The sequence below is a fragment of the Lepeophtheirus salmonis genome, chromosome 6 (assembly GCF_016086655.4).
Source record: "Lepeophtheirus salmonis chromosome 6, UVic_Lsal_1.4, whole genome shotgun sequence".
In the NCBI taxonomy this organism is placed as follows: Eukaryota; Metazoa; Arthropoda; class Copepoda; order Siphonostomatoida; family Caligidae; genus Lepeophtheirus; species Lepeophtheirus salmonis.
In genome coordinates, this window is record NC_052136.2 from 45,988,031 (window position 1) to 46,005,441 (window position 17,411).

At 28.6% G+C, this 17,411-nt stretch overlaps 1 protein-coding gene across 3 annotated transcripts in view; it reads left to right on the top strand.

Annotated features, from left to right (window-relative positions):
* Positions 1-17,411, top strand: part of LOC121120063 (uncharacterized) — a 233,067-nt gene that overhangs the window by 174,530 nt on the left and 41,126 nt on the right. For all 3 annotated transcript variants that reach the window (XR_011780914.1, XM_040714908.2, XM_071889612.1), the window contains exon 6: positions 16,408-16,634. Coding sequence is in view for 2 of the 3 variants with exons in the window: in XM_040714908.2 (XP_040570842.2) it covers positions 16,408-16,634 (227 nt within the window). In the remaining variant the exon portion in view is untranslated. The remainder of the gene's footprint in view (positions 1-16,407; positions 16,635-17,411) is intronic.

The window sequence follows — 17,411 nt, forward strand, 5'->3', positions numbered from 1 at the left end:
AATGGGTTCTATCTACTAAAAAGACGAGTTAAAAGCACAATATAATCAAGAAGAAGTCCTGATATGTTGTTCAACTAAAATTATTATTATTATTTTTTTTTTTGACTGTAGGTTCTGTTTTTATATATTGTATTACTATTCTTTTTAGAGAAATAAATGAATTTCCTATAACTACTTTACTATTGGATCAATCTAAAAATCTACTAAATAGCACGTGATGCCACTAGACAGTCATAAAAAGAAAACTGTACATTATTTGTACAATATCATAGCCAATGGGAAAAGTACCAAAAGCCCCTTTTTGTTAAAAATGAAATTTTTGCCATACATTAATACATAATTCGTTATTTTAATTGTATCTTGCAACCTTTTCTCAAATAATAAAAGATAAAACAAGAGAAAGGCCTGATATAAGTTGGTTTTAGATAGACAGCTCTTCTTAACTACGAAATATTTTATTTTGAACTCTTCACAACATCTTAATTTTCTCCGGCCTCATCATCCCTTACAAACCAGTTTTAATACAAACACACGCTAATAGAGATAAGTCCGGTAAAAATATTCTCTACCACGTCAGTTCCTCATTATCCTTCCTTACGGAAAAATATGTATGTCTTCTTTTAATCAGGAACAAAAAGTCTCTCACTTCTGTGTATTTTGTGAAATTGAAATTATAAAATAGACAACGCTATTTTTGCTAAAAAAACTACTTTTTTAATCGAGGCTTATTTAATTTAATTAACTTTTTATTTGAAGGTCGTTCCTTTGTTTTTTTTTTTATTTGATTTCTTGATTTTATCTTTTTTCAATGCGAGGACTAAGGTGTACAACAATGGCTACAAAAAATATAATATTTTTTTACATAATGCATGCAACCTCATTAAAACAGATGGGTACTAACCCCCCCCAAAATTTGCAAAAAGTATTCATAGTTTCACTTTAAGTATAACAAATTATATATGGTTGAAACCACAAAGGTATACTGTTAAGATTATTTTAAATAAAAATGTGTTTTTCTTGATACCTTATATTCAAACAAGTATTTTTATCGTTTTGATTGATATTTATGAGTGCAAAATCTATGGAATAAATAGGTGATCTATCAAAACCATAATATTGCGACTTGTGGCACTTTTAATCTAGACCCATGATATGCAAGCACTAAGGATGGCATTTTCATATGTCTATGTGTACAGATAAGGTGACCACGTACAACATAACAAAAGTGGGAGGTCTAGAGTCTTTAGGTGGGACATTGAGAGGACATTTAGGCTTTAGTAAAAGTTGTATTCTTTCTCAAAAAATATATATTATAAATAAACTTCGACATAATGATAATAGTAAAACTATAAATATCACAATGTACAATCTTGTAATCTACTTGTAATATGAAAGTAAAAGTTTAATTTGATTTAACAAAGAAAAAAAATTAATATATTAGATGTACTAAAAGGTGTATTTCTTAAGGGTTATATTTTCTTTTATAAATTGTAATAAAAGAAAAGTTTCTGTGTTTCTATATCTATGTTTTTTACTTTAAATATAATTTATTGAGATTTATCAACAAAAGAAAGACATTGACTGAAAATGCGAGACGTGAGATAGAAACCAAAATAGCTGAGGGGAAGGGGAATAAGGAAAACTGCTCACTCTAATTGTTAAGGGAACCGGATTTTCTAGAAAAATATTTCAACAAATATTTGTCTTGTGCCATTTTTCTAAAAGCAAAGATAGGTTTAAGGAGCAGTCATTTATCTAGGAACAAATCATATCTACACCCCATCCAGAATGTGAGGGCAATAACAAAATTTGTAATAAAAACAATCATTGCTACTTTTCAATAAAGTAATTACAGTCAAATCCGGATATAAGAAGTATAGAATAAAAATGCACAACTTTATCTCTGAATAAAATACCTCGTATCGAAGAAACATGAAGTAAAAAATCTGCATCAAGTCAACTTCATTAGAATTCATGAGTCTGATGAAGAAATTAGAATGAAGAATTTTCATAAAGATTTCTCCTTTTTTAGCTGACACAAATTGTAAGCTGACACAAACATATTTTTCTGTATGTTTATTTTTAGATTTATTTCACATATTTTTAAATCAGTACAGATACTTATTATGACTGTTTCACGAAAAACATTAACATTAATACGAAAACATTACAGAATACGTGAATTAAATATTACTTTTTAATAGTTAAAATTTGATGTATCAGATCATTTACATATTCTAACTATCCAAAAATTATGGTCTTGTATATACTTTGGATATAAGAAAAATCTAGATATAGTCAACTTTTCATCTGAAAAGTACGAGTTTCCTTGATGCAGATTTGATTGTATTTACATAAATTGATTGAAATAGCCTTAATCATAGACTGGAGTAATATGAGGCCATCGGTAAAATGAGACACCATTTATTAAAGGATTTATAACGCAAAACGTCTACTATAGAAGTTCTTCCCAAAACTTAAAAAATATAGATAATTTTGAAAAAGCGTCTTAATTACCCCAGTTACCCCTACTTTATATGTATATGACACATGCACTATTTTCTACTTTTATTTTAAGACCAACTACGAGCTATTTTTTTCTATTGTTAGATTAGTTATGAAATTGAATTAAAAAAGGGTTGTAGTAAATGTCTTCATGAATTGAACATAATTTTTTTTTATTAAATATTATTCTGATGACATAAAATAAAAAGATTAACCAAAAAGAAATAGTGGATTATAAATCTTTCTAACAAAGGTATATCGGTCCTTAATATGACATGAAAATACATCTTGTTTTTGATTAGAAGACTTGAAAAATGTGACAATTTTAGAGGGGCCTTTTGAAGGTATCAAATTACAAATATTATGGTAAATTTCCTCTTGTAAACTAATTGAAAACTTTGATATCATTACATGCTAGACTAGTCTGTCATTAATTTTAATTTAAGTTCTAATTACAATATTCATTATTCTTTAAAATTGGATTGATGATGAGGTCATTTAATAAAAGTTTTTTAAGTAGTCTTGTAGTTTTGTAGATTAAAGCAATGTCAAATAAGTCATTTGTCTGCTATAATCATGTAATTTTTTATAATGGAAATGAAAAGTTTGAATCGTCTTCCATTATTGATTTACAATTTTGTTCCAGAAGAAGTCGTATTCTAGGATAGAAAAGATTCCATCTAAAGATATATGATAAACATTCAAAGTGATTATATATTTTATCATATCATGAAGAAGTATTTTTCTGCTTTGTATATATATATATATAAAGCAGTATAGAATGGGAAACGGTCGATTTAGATGTCTAAAAATTGAAATATTATATCCAAAGAATATATCTCTCAACATATTAGTACATAAACAAACATATCAATTTATGATATTAAAAAAATATTGTAGCTATGCTGCCCCTCAACGAATGCAGCCTTGGCAATTGCCCATTTCTGTGTAACCGTTTCTGTGTAAAATACATAAGAAGAAAATAGATTTCCAACTTTAGACATATAAAGGGACATTTTTATTAGCTTCATTTATATATTTAAATAAAATTTTGTTACAGTTCTGACTTTTTTGGATTATCTTTCTACTAATTACTAATAGCAAGTTTATTGTGTAAACTGAAGCCACATTGTACATATGCTTGTAAGAAGGTACAATGTACATTAGGATGAGAATGATATTACAATGTAACGAAGTTTCATTATTACATTTCAGAACTTCCTCATGGGTCAATTCTAGTGTTGTACCAGTCTTTATTTATTGGTTTCAGTCCAGTCATAGGATCGGTCCTCCCGACTATCAGTATTAGAACTGAAAAGAACAGAAGGAAATAAAGTTGAGTAACGTTATCAAGGACAAATATTATAAGTTTAAGGAAAGAGATGCAGGACTAAACTGGACAAGACTGTATTGTTCAGTCCTAAATAAGGATTGAAACATCACTAGTCATGAAAAATTACCACTTAATATCAAAAAATAGATGATAAATTCAAAAAAAATGTTCAAGTTTACTTCATAGTCTGTGCGCAGTATGCAATCTAAACATAGTATTTTCTTCATTTTCCTTGATAAAAGTGCGTATGTTAAAGGATTAAAAAAAATTAAAATTGTAGGATACATTTTATTGTAATTGATGTAGCTTGTTCTCCAGTTTTCAGTGATATTTATTTGATAGAAACGGAGTAATTTTGTTTTTTTTTGTTTTAATATGGTTTATGACAGCTGAATTTGGGTTCCTTCTTTCCAACATTTTGAAGCAAAGCTTCTCTTTGCTCTTTAGTGTTAGATTCATTTATGGGAAGATACATACAGTGTACACATGTATCATCATTGGAAAGGATCGTTTCATGAAGAATCTGTCACCTATGAGCAAGTTGTAGAATAATAATGATAAAATAATTGAAGAAATATATTTACAATTTTCATTTATTTCTAAAGTGGCTTGATATTAATGCTGTCTTCCTTTAGTTTTATTAAATTAGTTATCTCGTTCATCCCTATTTACTGTATCTATTTGGTATTTATATTAATATTATATGATCACAGTATGTATTGCAAGCTCCTGGTATAAGTGCGCATTTGAAGTCAATTTCCCCAGGAAAAATTATTTATATGTAGCGAATAAGTGGCACTTCGTGTACACCACGAATCAAATTCCATTGGGAAAATTTGTACCGAAAACAAAGATCCAGAAGATATATTGACATACAATAGGAGCGAGTGGATTACTTAAAGAAAACAAAGATGTCAAAAGTCACTTATCTATGGAAATACAAAAGAAATAGGGTCTTAATAACATAAATGACGTTTTAAACTGTAATGCGACTATTCACCCTACAATAGCGATGCTGAAGCGGTGACTACAGATTTCCTGAATTTCAAAGATGGTAAAGGCAAATTTGCGAATAATTTGAGCAAAAATTATGCTTATAGGCGTATGAATGTGTAATTTTATCTCCTTGCCTCCTTCTCTTTGATTCAACAACATCCCATGCTCCTCTCAAGGATGTCTTGGCCAATGCTTTCATACCATAGCTATGATCAATTTCCGGTTTAAGCTCAGGGGATATGGTTGAAATAATATCGGGCTTTAGATATATTGAGCCTTTGGTCATGTTCTTGGGAAATAATTTTTTGTTCAAAATGTTGAAAACGTAGGATAAATAACTTAGTGACGTCATAGAAAAGTGAGATCTTACGATAAAATATTGACCGCAGTATCTCCTTAAACTTGTTAAGCTACTTTAGATTTGGTTTAGAGCAGCACAAGCAAAACTCTTTGTGGCATTTTTATTCTGCTCTAGTCTAGATAATATACATTGTAATTTACTAATAACTTTTGACGCCACTCACTCGAGATTGCTAGCTCCCCCAAAAGCATGTGGGACTTCGTGATTCGATGGCTTTCTACCCTATTTGGACTCCACATCCTGGCTAATTTTTTGTAGTTATACTTCAGGGTGCCCCCCCCCCCAAAAAAAAAAAAAAAAAAATTAAGGCTTTCGTAGTTTTTTGTTACTTTCTTCAAAATTTCATCAGATTTGTGCTCAAGGTAAATATCAACATACTTTAATTAAATTTCTGAGATGAGTTCGTTAATAAACACAGTACAAAAAAAATCAAGCTTTACCCATAAAATTTAGGAACTAAGAGGGCACCAGCCTCACCCTATAAATAGTATGTAATAGGAAAATGATAAGTCCACGTAGAAAGGATTTCAGTAAATGTTTTTTTTTTTTTTTTTTCATTTTCTCTCCATAAAAGTTTTCATAATAAAATATATATTTAGCGTACTATAAAAATGACTATTTTCCTGCAACCCACTCAACAAATTATTGGTATGTCTCATTGGATGTTTGTATATAAATGTAATTAATTATTTTATAAACAATCTTTAAATATCGGACGAACTGATTAATGAAGGCCCTTTTTCCATTAACTAAATTGAAGATAAATAAATCATTAGTATAGTGAGTATAAGTGATGATTGCCCATGCTCTTTTCTCAGAAGATCAATGAATTTAATATGGAACTTAAAATGTATCCCATTCAATACCTGTTATTGATCCTTGAAAAAGTCCAAATTTTAAATCTTACCAATTTAAATTATTCAGTGAAACTTTAAGGATATCTTATACACTAGAGTAATTTATATCAAAAATATGTCTCGAGGTAAATCCGTATTTCCTAAATATTGAAGCTCAAATAATACATTATTCAATATTTTTTGAGTTTCATATTTCCATTTTAAAACTTTCTATTGGGTCTTGTTTTCAAAAATTTCAAAAAGTATAATCATATAACTTCAAATTAGCTTCTTTAAAAAATGTACAAAACGTAAATACTACTTATGAACTAAATTTCTGAAAATTTAAAATGAATTCTCAAAATCTTGGTAGATGAGTTATTTTGCTACTATATAACTTTAAAAGTAAAGTGGCCATGCTTGAGCTCTTCTCTTATACTTTTATCGTAGTTTTAAAGAGTAATAATATAAATGGACTAATTTATTATCTATCGTTTTATTTCTATGAAAATTATAGATGTAAAGTCCAAAAACAAAAAGACCATATCGTTATCAATAGGGATGGGAATATTGTCTTATTTGTGTTGTGCGTAAAAACCACCCCTGAGAAAATGTCATAAAAATGTGGTAACTTAGCCAATAGAGATTATTAAGAACTATATTACTCCTTGCCCACTGCTACGTCCGAATGCTTAATATCGGAAGGACTAATTAATAAGATATATTTGTACTAACAAAAGAAGGCAAGGACTGTCTAATTTTTTGAAAATAATCTTTGCTAATACCAATATAAACTTTTTTTTTATTTAAAATCAACGTAATTTATACAATAGTCCCATCCCTAGGTATCAATATCATAACCTAGAAAGGTTTTTGCTCTACTTTTCCTAAAAAGCATTTCCAACTCTGCCTATGGTGTCCAGTATTTGAAAAATACGTATTAATATTCTATAATCTTCTTTGTACAGGAAACATTAACGTCTACCATTTTTATCTTGATTGATCGTCTTTTTCGATTGATTTTATTTGTATAATCAGGATTGATCATGATAGCCCTGATTTCAATCACCATTACGGATGTGAGTACCATTGTTCCATCATTTTTTTTTCTTCAAAGAAAAGAATACTAATATCCCTTAATCAAGGAATAACAAAATCATCAATGCATGAAAGAAAATAACAATATGTAAATAAATTATCTTAAATTAGATTTTCTTTTGATTTAAAAAAAAGTTTTACATTCATCGGTAGCTTTTGTTATTTTTATGGGTAAAATAATCTTTGATAACTCCTCATTTAAGCTCAAATTATTTGCCCTAGACAATATTCATCCCAAGATAAGATTGGAATCGGATTAACATTCATTTAAATAATTCAAAAAGGGTTGTTGTTTCGTTCATAATTTTTATAGGTTTTCCATGAGATCAAACCAAACTGACTATTGCATTGTATATATTGCAGATATATATATATATATGAGTATGTAGTAGAGGGGTCATTCCATAGAAATTTTATACATAACTGTCACTTTGGTATTCAGAGAAATTACCACTATTTCTTCACAGGAGATTTGAGGCGTCGGGGGGTTCTGTCTTTAGTCTCGAAGTGAATTGATAACCCCAATTGTGTAAAGGAATTATCAAGCTCAAGGGCCTGGCATAGAATATTCATCCCAACAATAAATGGAGGATTTTATTTATTAAATGTTTATGGACCTAATGTTAAGTGTTCTGCCTTCTTTCAAGCCATTATCAATAAGAGCAAAAATGATATTTATTCACTCTTGACTATTGGTGATCTGAAAGTAGATTTGTATAATTAAAAGGCCGACTACCCAAATGTTGAAATTCTGTCTAAACTCATCATAGATATAAGGTTACATTATATCATCAGAATTCTTAGTCCAGAAGATACTATGTCCTGGAGAAGTGAGAAAAAATCCTCACAGATCGAGTTGGTGCTTGCTTCCTCTTCTATATTCAAGAAGATAATAAAGGCAATCTATCGCCCTCATCATAAATCGGATCATAAGATGATCAACATCGATATTGAACATAGTCGGACTAAAAACAGGTTTAGAATACCCAGATGGGCAGTGGAGGACAAAAATGTTATCAAAATACTACAAACACGTTTTTTTCCATAATTTTCACCCTTCCTTTAATACAAAAAAGATCGCTGATTTATTTTTTTAAACGGTTAGATCCACCGTCTTACAATATACTTTATAAAAAAAAGTTTGAAGATGTTTTAGATAATGGTTGTCAATTTTTTACGCATAATTACAAAAGATACTGCAAACCTATTTCGTGTCTCAGAGATAGCTGATACAGAATATAAAGAAAAAACCATGTTGTAAATTAAAACATCAAAAAGACATAAAAAATTGGTTCGAATTGGCCTATCAATCACTTATCCACAAGAAATTTCTTAACTCTTCGATACGCGCTTCCAAAGGCTTGTTGCTGTTAATAAAGCTAATTTTCCTCGGTCTAAATTGGGAACGCAAACGATTTTTACTGAAGATAGCATGTCCAAATACAATATCTAAATACATAAAAAATATTTTAATGGAAACAAAACTTCTAGACCCAATTGTATCGATGGAAGGATTTTTACCCAATGCGTGTAGGAGGTAGTTCCTTACTTAGTCCAACTTGGGAAAGTTCATGAAAATCCATCGGAAACTTCCAAAATTAGTTACTTAAGGCCGGATTACTGTTATCCCTAAGAAAGATGTGGCAACGGACATTCATATTTGGAGACCGATTAAAATCCTCAATGAGAACTTCAGAATTCTTTCTGGTGTTCTTGCAACTGAAATTGAATCAATTTTAAATTCCAAAATAGGAAGTGATCAGAAAGGCTTCCTCAAGGGAAGAAAGATTTCTGACATTTCTAGAAATGTACAATCTGCTATTGAGACTGTGAAACTTTTGAAGCTAATTGCTGTTGACTTCAGCAAGGCTTTTGATTCAATTCCACTTAACAATTTATATATGATTATTTTCATCACTTTTGATTTATTATAACTCATTTATATTGGACTCCAGACAAACATAAAATTCAAACTAATAACTGTAGAGTTGAAATAAATCTGAGAAGTAAAACTAGATACAAACATTAAAGGACTTGGATGGAGAGAAAAGACTTTGAGACTCAACACTACATAGGATTTCTCATTTACCGGGAAATAGTATTTCGATTATGTTTCGTAATTTTTCCTTACCATGGAATTATTAATTCAATAATGGTGTGAAATTATTCACAGCATTTTAAAAACTAATCAAAATCATTAACTTTCAAAACATTGATAACGGGGAAGGAAGTAAAAAAAATCTACAGATGACTACAAATTGAAGCGTAATTCGGTATGTTAGACAAAGTTACACTGTGTTAATCAAGAATGTTAGATGAAATTATAAAGTAAATTGACAAAATTCCAAAAATATCTCAACTAATTTGATATTTTCATGTACCTCATTTCTTCATTTTTTCATTCATTTGTTTGGAATGGGGATATGTCAAATATGTATGTAATTAATTTGCAAGGTTATGAGAAAAACTCCTACATATTTTGGACAAAAAAATTCTTTCTTATAAAACATAAATTGAAATAGATCATACATAGATTGGGTATCAATCTTTATATATCTGCATATTACGGGTATGTATATATATTTCAATGTTACAAAGATGAGGAATCAAAAATACGAGAGCTCTATAGTAACTTCTGAAATTAAATAGCTATTTAATAATCCTTTTGGCTTTACAACAATTGTAAATTTAATTAATCTTTAAACCTTCTTTAAAAGTTCATAAATTATAACTTGTATAATATATTTACTTAAATTTTGAAAGAGAGCCAGTCAATATACAATTGTTCATTTTTACAAATAAGATTTTTGCATTTTTATTACATAATAACCCTACATATAGTACGTCGTTACTTCTATTGTATCAGGGTACCTTTTTCCAAAAAGAAACTTAGAAGGAAAGGTCAAAATCAGTTAGTAATAAAAATTCAATTTTTCACAACTATGAAACTATAATTCATTAATTGTTAGAAATGGTTTACGGCTTAACAAGAACTAAACCTAACAACTTTCAAATACTGATAAGAGGAAAAGAAACTAAAAAGTCTACAAGTGGCCACGAAACCCAAATTAAACTTTTATGTTAGTGAGATAACACCGTAAAAACGATTTTTTTTTACAGTTCAAATATAGAATAGCTCTAAATAATAGAGTAGTTCATAAAATACTTCAATTTCCAAACTGTTGAATGATGTATTATTTAATATTGGAGATCCAACATTCATAAAAATTTCAAGTTGTAGTAATGTTCACTGTATTTCTCAGTTTCTCCTCCAAAAAATCGTGAAACCACAAAATTTACTACTAGGTAGCTAATTTACTCATTCCTATCAAGATGGTGTAGATTTTCTACAAAACTTTATGATTAAGTTGGTGCATATATATTTAAGAAAAAATCATCTTATTTCTATATAAAAAAAGTTGAAATATGTGATGCAAACTTGAATTAAAAAATTCTTCATTTTGGGATTCATTTTCTTAGAAATAATATAATAGAAATGTGCTTTTCTTAAAATAAACATATACATACCTATATGTTCACCACATTTTTTTTTAATTAAGTCGTGGAATAAGATTGTTTAATTAGTAGTTTGTTTAACAAGACTCAAGATAGCCTTGGTATCCTTGCCATTGTGAATAGTACTGTGTCAGTACTTATTTATCATTGAGGACTGCGGTCTTCCCCAGTCAGGCACCATACAATCCAGTTCCACATGTCGAACCTCAAAGAAGGTAAAATTGATCCCTCGTTACTTAATTGAGTTTTTTTGCTTTTTTTTTTTATTATTTGCTCTGTTACATAGTAGAAAAAATAATATAACTCAGTAAAATGTAGAATATGTTTGTTTTATTTATCATTATAAAGCAAAAAAGGAGTATTGCTTGTAAGAAATGTAAAACGTTTTTCATGTATCTAATATATATTATTTGGGTTGATTTTTCATCGATATTTTTATAACAATTCCAAGGACCGACAGTCATTATGACCGATAGCATTGGTCCTATGACTGGGGTGGACCGAATAAATAAGGATCGACATAACTCTAGTTGTGAGTGTTTAGCCAGCTTTATGATGCCCTATAGTTGATATTTAATTTGAAAATATTATTTATTCTAATTTTCTTAAATTCTAAATCAAACTTGAATTTTTAACTGCTGAAACTGTTCCTGGCTACTGGAACAATTGACAATTCGTATTCAAATGTAATTTGTGAAGAAAAAAAAACTTAGGACTAATATTACTATAAAAAGATTCAATCGATTATATTTAGATGTTAGTATTGATTTTGGTCTGTAAATCCAAAAATCCCCTCCCCGTAAAATTCTTGTAAGAACTTACTAATTCGGTTTCGTTATAAAATTTGGAACAAAACAACAATTTTCTACCATAAAAATTGCCCTTTTCTTCAGCGGTCTTGTTGCTAAGATTACTAAAGCAGGATCAAATTGATGAATCCGTATTTGATAACTAAAATATTTTTTATTGAAATAAATATTTCTCTCACGACTTAGCCTTTTCGATCAACTAAAGTATTTACAAACAAATAAAATCCTAAGGATATGAATTTGTTGACAAACAAAATTGACCAATTCTGACAAAACTAATATTATGCTTTAAGGGATATCGGTACATCTGATCATTTGAAAAATATCGGAACGACATTTTTTTATACTACCAGATCGGAAATTGGATAAGAAAATATTTTGATTAGTTTAATTTCTTCTGTTTATTTTATTTGAAGTATTTTATTATTATTTTTGTAAAGTATAATCAAAAGCTATTGACAAATTTTTACCAAATAACTCCTTTAACAATTTTTTTTTTACTAAAGACTACAAAATAAGTGAATTCATAAATAAATTCTATAAAATTCAAAGTGAGGAACTACAAATTTGAATTATATAGTCCTGGACTAATCATGCAGAATTTTATTCCTAAGTGAATGGAAAATAAAAGGTTGAATGGTTGATCATTTTTTATTCCATTCCTTCAAGAAGGAGTAAAGAAAAACAAGTTAGGCTGCATGCTTGATTATTTCATGAGTCTAAAATTCCATGCCCATCAATACTTATATTAAGGATTAGAGAGCATTTCCTGTGGTAGATCAAATCAAGACTGCAACACAGGACTCAAAGTGTCGTAAAAGATTCTGCAAGGTCCTTCCTCTCTACAGTTTCCTCCTCCGTTCATCAGGGTAGTCCCCGGGCCATACTCTATTTGCAATCTATATTAATGATTTAGCTCTTACCCTTCAAAATATAGTACATCTCTTTTTCTATGACTCCAATATAATCTATTGCAATGGTGATAAAATGTTTCATACATTCATTTCTAGGAGAAAAACATGGAAGCTACCTATCAATTTAGTAAAAAATGTGCAGTTTCCTTCACAAAAAAAAAAAAAAATCAACAGGCTCAAAATAGTAAATGAATGTAATGAGCTTGAAATCTTGTGACTTTAAATTCTCAAAGTACAAAAACTCTTAAAGAAGAATTTCAAACTTCACTGCCCAGGTATTCTGACCAAGTTGTATTGTTTATATGGCTTACCTATCTTAATATATGGATCCGAAGCATGGAACCCAACGACATTTTATCTAATCATTACAATTGAGAAAATTTAGAGGAGATTTGTACGACTAATATACAATGGAGACTCCTACATAGATAATCTCAGAAAGGCCGGCATAAAAGCACAAAGGACATTTTAACGTTTCATCGTTTATATCATGGGAAGTTTTGTGTCAATATACCTGCGCTTGGATCTCAAATCATGGTAACTTTACCTACATCACAAGAAGATCTCTTCACTGTCCGATAGAGCAGTAGTTCCCAAACTTTTTGAGTTCAACCCTTAAAATATAAGGCTAGCTAATGTACCACCCTTACACCTCCCATTGAGAAATGAATATAACATTTGGAGTTCATGCATTTATATGACCTAAAGCTATAATGTTATCCCAAAGGTAAATAATATAAGTTATTTGACTATATTGATAAAAAATAAAGATTTCAATCCTAAATATTATAATAAAATCGATATAAATATACACCAATTGACAAACAGGATATTTGAATTCCCCAAATAAATTGTTTTCCTTTGCAAAACAAAGCTTCAGAATTAATTAACTACTTTATTGATTTCACCTTCACAACAGAATCTAGGAATTATTAATTAATTTTTAATCTTGTTAAGCATGTTTTTGAGGGCCTTAAATTTGGATTGATCCTCGACGTATACATACATATATTCTTCCTATATCTTCATATTTTTTTTAATAAAGGCTAAATAACATAAATATATTTTGTAGGGCCTTTAAGTTTTATATGAAATATATACATTCATCATTATTTAAGTTTTGATGTCACTAAAAGTAATGTCAATTTAAATTATATTCTTCTCTTTTTGAAAATCATTCTGCGACCTTACCATTGTGTCCCCCGATCCCCAATGAGGTCGCGATCGTCCTTTTGGGAACCACTACGACAGAACTTCTTCTTATCTATAAATTCTTAACTCAGTAGAAATTTTTCTTGTGGGTAATGAAATGTGGCAATAGTTTCTACCTGCCTATTAGAAATAATGAAAATGAAAAGCATTTGAAAGACTTTATTAAAAACTATATTAGAAAAATTGTATACTTATATGATGTTTGGCTGGCTTTTAGTTGTTATTACCTCTCGATCCCATTTTCTTATTTTATAGCTTTTTATACTTGTCTTATATGTATTGTTTATACATAATCAACACTCACTGACATTATTTAAATAAATAAACTATCTATGTAGTTTGACCCCCCTCTTTATACATTTTTTCGCTGCTGCAAGGAGCTCAAACCTTTTAAGTATATATTTATTTTATTAATATATGCAAATAACAAAAGAAAAAATCAATGTTTCAAATCTCAAAATTTTACTTAATCGAATAAAACCTCTCAGTTATTTTTTGATAAATTTCGAAATGATAAAATATTTTCGCTAAAATTATGTTAGTAAGTCGATAAGTGATGTATAAGTTTTTGATCATAATTTACTTTTATGTAAAAAAAAACAACATATTATCATAATTTTATAATTATGGTAGTTTGAAGAAACACCTATTTTTTTGTACAAATACATTTTTAGAATGACGTGGTCATTAAAATAAAGGAGAAAACTTAGTTTTGTAAATTGGGGGAGGGGGGCAGTATTCACGTAGTGTCTTTTAATGATAGCAAGTGAATGTTGAATTTATCTAAAAAGCTTTGACGTCAACTCTCACGGTTAAATGACCATCTTTATTCTTTATGTATCTTTTAAAGAGAGATCATATAATGGTCATGTAAGTAATATTATAATATATATCTTGAAAGTTGCATGCTTTCATTTTAAAGCACTTGTTTTAAAGTAGAATACCACAAACTTCATGAGTATGTATTAGATTGTATTATCTAAAATGTACATAATAAAATTGTCATTTATTTAAATACTCAATTTGCATATACTTGTTTATACAATATTATGTATTGTCAAAAAACATTAGAGAAAAAGTCATCATGCTCATGCAAAATGCATTTGTACTATGGTTGTGCAAACAAATTAGGAACAATCAAAACATATTTTATTGTCCAAAAGAATGTTACATACTTTTGGGCGGTGCATATGTATAAAAAAGATTTTTAGTCTCAAGTTTTTTAGAGGAAAAATGAATTTGTCCATCTTATATGTACAAATTTTCTTTGCACCTCTCAAACTTGCAGATATATATTTTTGTCCTACAGCAATATCACTTAGGTTTAACTTTTTTAATGCAGAAATAACTTTAAATTTAAAACAAGTGACATTATATAAGGAAATGAAATAACTAAGTATAAATAACTGAACAATGGATTTTTTATATATTATTACATCAATTTCAAATGAGTTTTAGTGCAAAAAAATTGAATAGAAATCAATATTGCTCCTAAACTGAGCATACTTTTTGTAAATCAAATACTTATTATTTATGCTACAAATAAATACATTTTGCTTGTAAAAAGTGAAAAATTCAAGGAGTTAATCTTTTCCAAGCAAAATCCTTCAAAAAAGATAAGTATTTTTTTTTTTAACACTTAAACTGTATTTTCCCAAAATTATTATATGACCATATTTAAAAGCAGAATATTATTTGCCATACACTGCGGCATTTTTATTAAAATTAATACATAAAAAACTACTTGTCAATTTGTTTAATTTTATTTAATGTACAAAATTCAAATTTTATAATTCTCAAAAACCTAAAACAAATCATAAAAAATAAATAGAAATTCATAGTAAACGCATGAAGTAATAATATAATTATATAAGGTAATTAAAATACTTAATTTTAGGGTTGTGTTGTCGTCGCTAGATAACGACTCTACTGAAATATAATCTTGAGTATATGGGGGTGGGCAGAAGTATCTAGTGCGTTTATCTTGCTAAGCTCTAACTTCATCTGAAAGTACTGTCCATAGACAACAATCTTTTGTTTCTATACTTAATCGGATCTATTTCACCATGAAGCAGCAAGAGGAGAAGCGTGAAGTCATTACAAAAACTGTTTGACGCCGGCAACGATGCTAAGAGTCGTGATATATGCCAGTAGTACCGGCTATGTACTTATTAATTATATATTTGCATATTATCCTAAAGATACACTCAGTATTGCAGTTAACTTTATAATTATATGGTCATTTCTTATTAAGAATATAATAAAATTCACCATTTAGTTTCCCATAAATATTTAATGAGGAGTGTATTTCCCCCGTGAGAATAACTATGATCATTAATAAAATAATTTAATTAAGAAAATAAGCACATATGTAGCTTTCATCATCCTTTTGTACGCTTTCTAATAAGTGAAAGTCGTTAAAGTCCTTCATATACCATGATTTTTTTCAAACAATTTAAAAGAATATTTACATTAATAAATAATAATTTGTAAAACTTGTTATTTAAATCAAATTTGTTGAGGAAAATGTCGATAATAATATTTATATTAATAAAGTAAAGTTTGTAATATTTTAGAACTGCATGACTTCTTGTTCTAAGAAATAACAATGTAGCAACGAGCTTGTGTAGCTAAAACTTAGCGTGTCATATTAAAAAAAGAACAGAAAGGGGGAATACATATGTATATTATTAAAGCAAAGTGTATCTGTTAGTGGATGCCTAATAACTCTGAGCAATATCGGATACACCTGCTAGTATTATTATAATTACACAAGTCGATTTTGTAAGCTTATCCTTTTTACTACATTGATTTTTTTTTATTCTAGAGAAGTTATTGAGCTAATCCTAAAAGCTGGATTCGATATTAACGTTCGTACACCCCGAGGTACAGCATTGCACGAAGCCGCCATTTGTGGAAAAATTTATGTCGTAGAAGTACTTTTACAAGAAAATGTGAATCCAAGTCTCCAAGATTCTAATGGGAAAACCGTGATTGATGTGATGAATGATATTAAAACACCTGTATCCAAAGAGATAATTAAAATTATCCTCGGTAATCTTTCATAAATAGTCTTATAAAACTCATTTTAATTCGAAATTTTATTTCATTTTTAACATTAAATATTTCATTATCATCTAGATGTAGAATATGTATATTGGGTAATTTATAAAAAAATATATATACAACAACTGGTGCAAAACAAAATACCATAAAAAAATTAGGTACTTCCTATAATATATCTAAAATATGTAAATTTGTATTTACTAAAACCTGTATAAAACCATTTTCATAAACCGAAAGTGCAAAAATAGGGATTGGACTTCATTAAAAGACCATGTAATACACTGGATATTTCAATATTCTGAAAGAAAATCTGTAATATATTTCCTGAAAAATGCAAGATCCAAAATTTCAAAAACAAAGGCCTATTTTTTAACCGTGAACTGTAAAAATCCCCAATTCACCCCTAAAAATTTACTTTTAAAAATTTCAACATAAAACGCTGTCATGCTATCTCTCAACCTTTGTGTATAAAAAGAAATGGCTCACTTTTATGCTAACAAGGAATAGGAATACATAGATAATTAATTGCAAATAACAAACATAATTTAAATTTGCTTGATAATGTGATCACTCATCTAAATAATGTAATATTAAAATAAGATTCTTTGACGGATTTCCCTGTTCTGTGTCAAGTCTTTCTTGTGAAATAAATAATTGGTGAATGAGACTGTTTGGTAAATGAAATATACCTAACAGCAGGCCATGATATATAATGATCCTTTTTCTTTCTTAATATGCAAAATGTGCCTCTTGATCACAATGAAT